The following is a 7,083-nucleotide window of genomic DNA, read 5'->3' on the forward strand; positions in this document are numbered from 1 at the left end:
GTGTTCAATCCCAAATGGTCCAGGGTGTCCTAGGGCCGAGCAACATGGAGCTAGCCGCCACCCGAGCTCCATCAGCCCCATCCTGTGCTGCTGTCTCTCTTTTGTGTGCTGTTACCAAGCTTCCTGCCGTGTTTGATGCGTGGTCCTTTTTCCTTTTGCAGAGCAATGAGCCCTTAGTTAGACCCTCAGCCTTTAAACCAGTAGTTCCTAAAAACTTCCATTCCATGCAGAACCTCTGCCCGCCGCAGAGCAACGGGGTGACAGAGAACAGAAAGAGCTTGAACCACGCCAACAGCAATAGCCCCTCCGCACCCAAAAGTGGACTCGACAAGAGCAGCCTTAACAGGACTACCAACCAAGTTGGGGGCCTTTCAGATTCCGGCCGTAACTCGTTAACGAGCTTGCCCACCTACGGGACAGGCTACAGCCAGCACGTGGGTCCCATGAGCGCCTCCACGAGCCACATCAACCGCATCGGGACGACCTACGTGGAGAAGAACATGGTGGGCTACAACGGGATATCTACCTCAGACAGCGGGCGGTCTTCGAGCAAGAGCACCTCTTCCTTCAACAGGCTGAACCATCTCAACGAAACGATGCCTTTCCACTCGCCTTCCACCGATGACATCATCCAAGACCTGGAAGATCGGCTGTGGGAGAAGGAGCAAGAGGTCCTCCAGATGAGGAGGAACTTGGACAAGAGCGAGGCGGCCATCTTCCAAGTGTTCGAGGAGAAGCAGAAGATCTGGGAGAGGGAGATGGAAGACCTGAGGCAGAACTATGCCAACAAATTGCAGCAGGTCTCCAAAAAGGCGCAACGGGCTCAGCAGGCCTTGCAGCTCCAAATCTTCAAGCTCCAGCAGGAGAAAAAAAAACTCCAAGATGATATGGGACAACTCCTTCAGCAGCGAGAGGAGCTGGAGAAGAAATTTGTGGCTTTCAAGAAGGAGCAGGCCGAGTTTCTTCCAAAGATTGAGGAGACCAAGTGGGAGGTAAGAGCCTTGTTGTAGCAGACCTTGAGGGAGTTTTTCATTGGGTGCTCTGATAACCCCAAGAGCCCCTCCTTTGCCCCAGGTGGACTCCACAGATAATGGCTATGTGTTGGTGGCCTCCAGGTAGAAGATGACACTTAAGTCACCTCTTCATTTGTCTCAACTGTAGTCAACTCCACCAAAAGGAGCCCAACTTTTTGTGTACACCTCCTGTGCTGGTTAATCATTTGGTTTTCCAGTCAGGTCACTCCAACGTGTGACATTTGACTTCAGTTTCAGTGAATCCAGGTCTTTCCATACAGGTGTTCGTGCCTCCCCAAAATGGATTTAAGTCTAATTTAATTAAATTCTTCTAGATTGAGTTTGGGCCAACTCTGAAACCACTGTTCAAATATTTGATTTTTGTTTTTAATTGAAGATATAAAGCAAGTGAGCCAAGAATGATGCCAATAGCCAACTTCACCTCATGCTTTCCATTGTAACATGCTGTTATCAGTTGCTAATAACTTTATCTCTCTCAAAGGGCTGAAAGGCAAATTCTTTTCTCTAGCTCTCCTTTTGGCTCTTACACAGTTTTTCTGTTGTTTCTATTTTCAGAACATTTTATCAAAGTCTGTTTGTATAGCCAGTGCTAACATGATTTTTTTTTTCAGCTTGATCATGTGAAGAATTTTAATCCTTCCATGGACTGGCTAGAAACTTTAAATTTATTAAGAGTTCAAGAGCAAACTGTAGCTGTAGAATCACGAAGCCTCCATTCTGCTAATCCTCATGGCAAGTCAATGAAGCTGGGATTAATCAGGCTCTGAAATGTGCTATTTGCAGATGTTCAGCAGAGCTTATGAGAGGCTTGCTGGAAAATCTCTGCAAGCCACAAACCAGAACAACATTGTCCCAGGTGACGCCTCTCTTGGCCAGCAGCTCTGCACAGGTCTTTAGTGTCTTCCAACAAGTGAGGTCTGAGAAGTTCTCTAGTTCTGCACCAGCAAAACTGCAGATGGGCTTTTGATTATTTGCTTCACTGATGTGGTTCTGTCTGCAATGTCTAACCCAGTGGTATCCATCTAAAGATAGGGACTCAGCTTGTGGATCAGGACACCTACACTTTGTAGACACCTACACTTGTGGATTTGTTGACTTGCTCTCCACACTCCGTGGACTGTACTGCCTAGATCCACACAGCACCCAAGTAGAGGCCTAAATTTAAGTATCACAGGCTGTAAATTGATGCTTAGCCAAGCTGTTCTTACTGAATCATAGAGTGATTTGGGTTGGAGGGACCTTAAAGACCATCTAGTTCCAGCCATGGGCAGGGACACCTCCCACTAGGTTTAGCTGTAGTTAAAGTGACACAGTTACTGCCTAGCTAAAAACCTGCACAGTTTGCTGAAAGAGCTCTCCGTGGGTTAACTCTTCCCAAAAGGCAGAGAAATAGAGGGTGAAGAAGGTAGATTTGGATTAAATATAAGGAAGACACTTTTTTTACACTAAGGGTGGTGAGACCCTGGCAAAAGTTGCCTAAAGAAGTTGTGGATGTCCCATCCCTGGAAGTGTTCAAGGCCAGCTTGGCCAGGACTCTGAGCAACCTGCTCTAGTTGCAGATGTCCCTGCCTGGTGCAAGGGGATTGGACCAGATGACCTTTAAAGGTCCCTTCCAACCCAAACTATTCTATGATCCATTCTACGATCCTGCACCAAGCAAGTCCTCTATAGCAGAGAAAGGTGGAGGATGAAATGAAGGCAATGGAGAGGAGAATGTGTCTGAGGAGCAGTGACCCAGCTGGAGTGGAGTAGCACAGGACCTTGCAGGCACCACAGGAGGGAGGAAAGGCCAAGCACTTCCTGTGGGACAGGAGACAGGAGCTTCAGGAGGATGGGACCCCCTGGGCTGGAGGTGGCTCCCAAGTCTATTTTTAATTATGCCTATGCTCTCTGATCACTGATGGTTCCTTGGTGCTGCTCCTATCAGCATAGGTGGGACCTGTTTGTCTCTGCCACCACCCACAGCAGACAGATCACAGCCACTGAGCCCAGAAAACCACAGAGTTCATGGGACAATGAGAGTTTGGTCGTTTTTATGGTTCACTGCCAGTACCCACAACTATTCCTGCAACTGTCACCCTTGGTGGACCACACAACTGCAGAGGAGTGTCACACTGAATGGTGTCACCTACACCATGCAGATCCACCCTGCAGCAAGGGGCTTGTGCACCCTGCCCCAGGGGTGAGAACTGAGCCAGGCAGGATGGAACCTGGAATGCCACCACCTAAGGACCACGCGTGGTTGGGTTTCAGCAAGTTACTCCTTGATGTCTGGCAGAGAGGCTGTCACCCTTCTGCCCCAAAGGAATTAAGTAGCCACCAGTCCCTGGGCTGTCCCCAGAGAAGTGAACCCTAAAATTGAGTCAACGGGGTTCTTTAGGAGTTTTAGGGAAGAAAAATGTCATAGGGCAAGTAAGAAACATCTACTGCCCCTGCATCTGGAACTGCACTTCCAGTGCTCAGGGAGAGCCCCGGTGATCTCTGAGCTTCAGATGTTTCTGTCTCAGGCTTGTTCAAGGTCCAGGTGAGACTGAGGTCAGTGGGGAGACTCCTGAGAGCAGAGAGTTTGGGGTCAAGCAGCACAGGCTCGTGGTTGGGTGAGTAAGATGAAAGCAGGGAGGGAAGCGTCGGTGTCCACTCACCAGTGGTGAGCACCACGGCACTTAGCTTAGCTGCTTGGCCAGCTCCAGCTGGAAGCAGCATCAGGTCCCCAGGAGCCATGAGAAAACACCACATCTCCCCCACAAACGTGGGGACAACCTCTAGGTCTTCAGCACGGTTGGGTCCTGGTGAAGGCTGGAACTCAGCCCTTGAGCAGAGTCTTTGGCTGTCCCCTCCGTGACCTGAGTGACACAGGCACTCCCCGGGCAGCACGGGGGACCAGCCCTGGGGATGACTCCTCCTCACCTTCCCCCACCTCACGGCTGCTCTCCCCACAGGTATGCCAGAAGGCAGGTGAGATCTCCCTGCTCAAACAGCAGCTGAAGGACTCCCAAGCAGACGTCTCCCAGAAGCTGAACGAGATCGTGGGACTGCGGACGCAGCTGAAGGAAGGCAAGAACTTCCTGAGGGAGAAGGAGGAGCAGATCCTCAACCTGAAGGACTCCTACAGCTCCAAGAGCGTCAACCTGGAGATCTGCGAGGGCGAGCTGCAGCGGAAGATGAGCGAGGTCCAGGTGCTGAGGGAAAAACTCAACCACTGTGAGCTGGAGGTCTCCGGCCTGAAGCGGACACTTGCCAGCATGGCACCTCCGGGACCTTTTGGCGGGGACCTGGGGGAGAAGCTGCGGGACCCGTTGGCCTGTGAGAGCGACGAGGCCAAGATGCAGAGGCAGAGCGAGGACAACGTCCAGACGCTGCGGAAGGAGCTGGAGAGGCTCCAGACCGAGCTGAAGCTGGAGAGGCAGCAGCGGGAGCAGCAGGTGATGGACTTCGAGGAGGAGCGGCGCACGTGGCAAGAGGAGAAGGAGAAAGTCATCAAGTACCAGAAGCAGCTGCAGCTGAACTACGTGGAGATGTACCAGAAGAACCAGCTGCTGGAGCACAAGGTGAACGAGCTGAACACCAAGGCCGCCAGCCCCCCGCACGCCGAGGAGAAGAAACCCTGGACTCCCTCCAGACTCGAGCGAATAGAGTCCACCGAGATCTGAGGTGGCACCACGACGAGATGTTTTTAATTGCTGTGCATGTTCTACCTACTCAAGCCAGTGATCTTCCGAAGGATAACGTGCTACCATAGGAGCGGGGCGAGCCCAGCCCACCCCGAGCTCCCTCACCCTTCCTCTGTACTTCTGTGCTCTGTGGGTGAAATAACCCTGGGTGTGCGTTGGGTTTCTATCAATGAGGCAACAGCTCTTTGGGGTTGGGTGTATTTCGTGAGGGTCAACGGACTCTTTTGTAATCTGCCGTGACTGTTACTTCGCCAGAGGCTGCCACCCCCTCTCCCACGACTCGCCCCTCCTTGGTTGGTTGTTTTTGGAGGGTTGTGCTCGGTTTCTTTGGTTCTCCAAGCGTTTCCGGGCAGCAAAACAGTTCCAAGAGGCAGGTTTGGTTCTTTGTTTGGGTTTTTTTCAGGGTGTTTTTTAGCCACATTGGCTAATGGAGCGAAGCAAGCTCGCTGTTCTGTGTCAAGTACCCTGTCTAGACGGTGGTCTTAGTGAAGTCAGTGGGGGGCTGACCACTGATTTCAGTGAAACCAGACATATCTCTACAAGATGACTCCCTCTTGCCAGTTGGCTACCACGGTTGCAAGAGGCTAGGACATCCCTGAGGAGCAGGATGAGCCTGTCCTGGTAACAGAAGCCAACAAGGAATGATTGCCTCTTTGGAGGCTCAGCAGAGCTTAACTTATGCCGTGTATTCATTTGGTTGTGGTTTCCTTCTGCAGTTCCACTCCTCTCTTGGGTTCTGACCAACCCTGGGAGCAGAAATACCCTCCCACCTCTACTAGTCCCCCTGTTCTTACCGTGTAATCAAGCTGGCTAAAGCAAGAACAAAAACTTGGAGATCCAAGCCACTTTCCCTTCCCAAGAGCCCTCTCACTTCCCAAAGTCAACAGAACGAAGGTTTGGGGAAGCCTCCAAGCCTGCAGGATGTTTCTGCAAACCGAAGCTTTAGCAATTTGCCCCGCAGTGGGCAACTGTGCGACCCCCTTCCCAAACGAGTGATGCTTTGCTGCACTATCTCTGCCCAGGGTCTACTTAAAAACTGGCACCTGAGCCCCACTCAGGAGCTGCAGTGAGCACACGCCAGCTTTACCACCAGATCTCAACGGGGCAAGCGTTAGCCCCCAGTATGGGCACTCCAGACAGCACCCACAGCGATGCCACGTGGTGCCACCTGCTCCAGGGACAGAGGGAACGCAGGCCTAGCTTAAGAAACTACTCAGCCACCAACTCAGAGCATGAAAGCTGTGATAAGAAAGGGAAATGCTTCAGATCACTCAAGTGCTTATGCCCTGGCAGAACAATAACCACTTCCTATATGCACAGGCCACAGAGAATGGAGCAGGGGTCAAAAAACCAGCACTCAGCTTGGAAAGGTGGGCAAAGTGGCCTTGGTTCTCCTTTTCATGGACACTTTGTACTGTGGTTCACAGGAAAGAGAAAAACAAACTGTAGCAAAGTGGGGGTTGCACTGAGGAGGCAGTGGCCAAGGGATCAACAACGCAAGTGGGAGTTTTGGCTCGTTGTCCCAGGGAGCAGTTAGAAGAACAAAGCCAAAATTATCACTGGGACGTCTTGGTATGTCTGTGAGGTGACTCCAGGGAGAGTTTGGCCAGATAACATTTCACGTACATACCAAGGAAGAACCTCAGGGTATTGAGGGGCTGAAGACCTCCCAAACAAAAGCCCTGAAGATACGCTTTTCCCATGTTCCCTTCCCCAAAAGCTCCCCATCTCCATCACCAGAAGCTCCCCATCTCCATCACCAGGTCTGATCTTCCAGTTGGGAAAAAATGTTGTTGTGGTGATCTCCAGACTGAGCAAAGAGGCTGAGCAGGAGAGAGGAGACTTGAGGTAGTCCCACCAACCTCCAGCCAAGGTCAACAGACAGTATTACTGGGCAGAACAGTTGCTGGCTGGCAACTGGAAACAGAAAATGGAGACATGCAATGAGACCAGGGCATCTGAAGATCCCAGCTGACAATACCTGTCTTTTCCCACCACTTCTTCCTGTGCTTTGGGGCTGGAGGAAGACATAACTCACCAGTCTGGAAAACAGCTCAGGATAAGCCCCTCTCCCAGGACCAGCCATAGAAGGAGGAACTAGACCAGGTCTGACCCTTGAAGGGTGTGGAGAAGAGCCCCACTACAAAGCCTGCAGATGCTCCAGTGCTCATGGACATCCACCCACACACCCCACCACGGAAAGCGTGCAGCTGCCTCCCGCTGCCTCCCGGTGCCACCCAGCAGCAGAGTCCACCATGCCAGGGGAGATACCTACACGTGCTGTGCAGACTTCCACTTGGCCAGGCAAATCCTAGAGCTTCCTCCATTTCATACCCTGGGCCTTCGAGATGGAACCAAGCATCTCACAATGCCAGGGC

At 51.8% G+C, this 7,083-nt stretch overlaps 1 protein-coding gene across 1 annotated transcript in view; it reads left to right on the plus strand.

Moving 5' to 3' along the window:
• The window catches only part of LOC103777565 (leucine zipper putative tumor suppressor 3), a 6,923-nt gene extending 2,239 nt beyond the window's left edge, over nt 1-4,684 (plus strand). The window contains exons 2-3 of the mRNA XM_008945123.1: nt 162-992; nt 3,974-4,684. Coding sequence (XP_008943371.1) covers nt 162-992; nt 3,974-4,684 — 1,542 coding nt within the window. The remainder of the gene's footprint in view (nt 1-161; nt 993-3,973) is intronic.
• Nucleotides 4,685-7,083: the final 2,399 nt, after the last annotated feature.

This window comes from Merops nubicus, unplaced genomic scaffold (assembly GCF_000691845.1).
Source record: "Merops nubicus isolate BGI_N331 unplaced genomic scaffold, ASM69184v1 scaffold9578, whole genome shotgun sequence".
NCBI classification, from domain to species: Eukaryota; Metazoa; Chordata; class Aves; order Coraciiformes; family Meropidae; genus Merops; species Merops nubicus.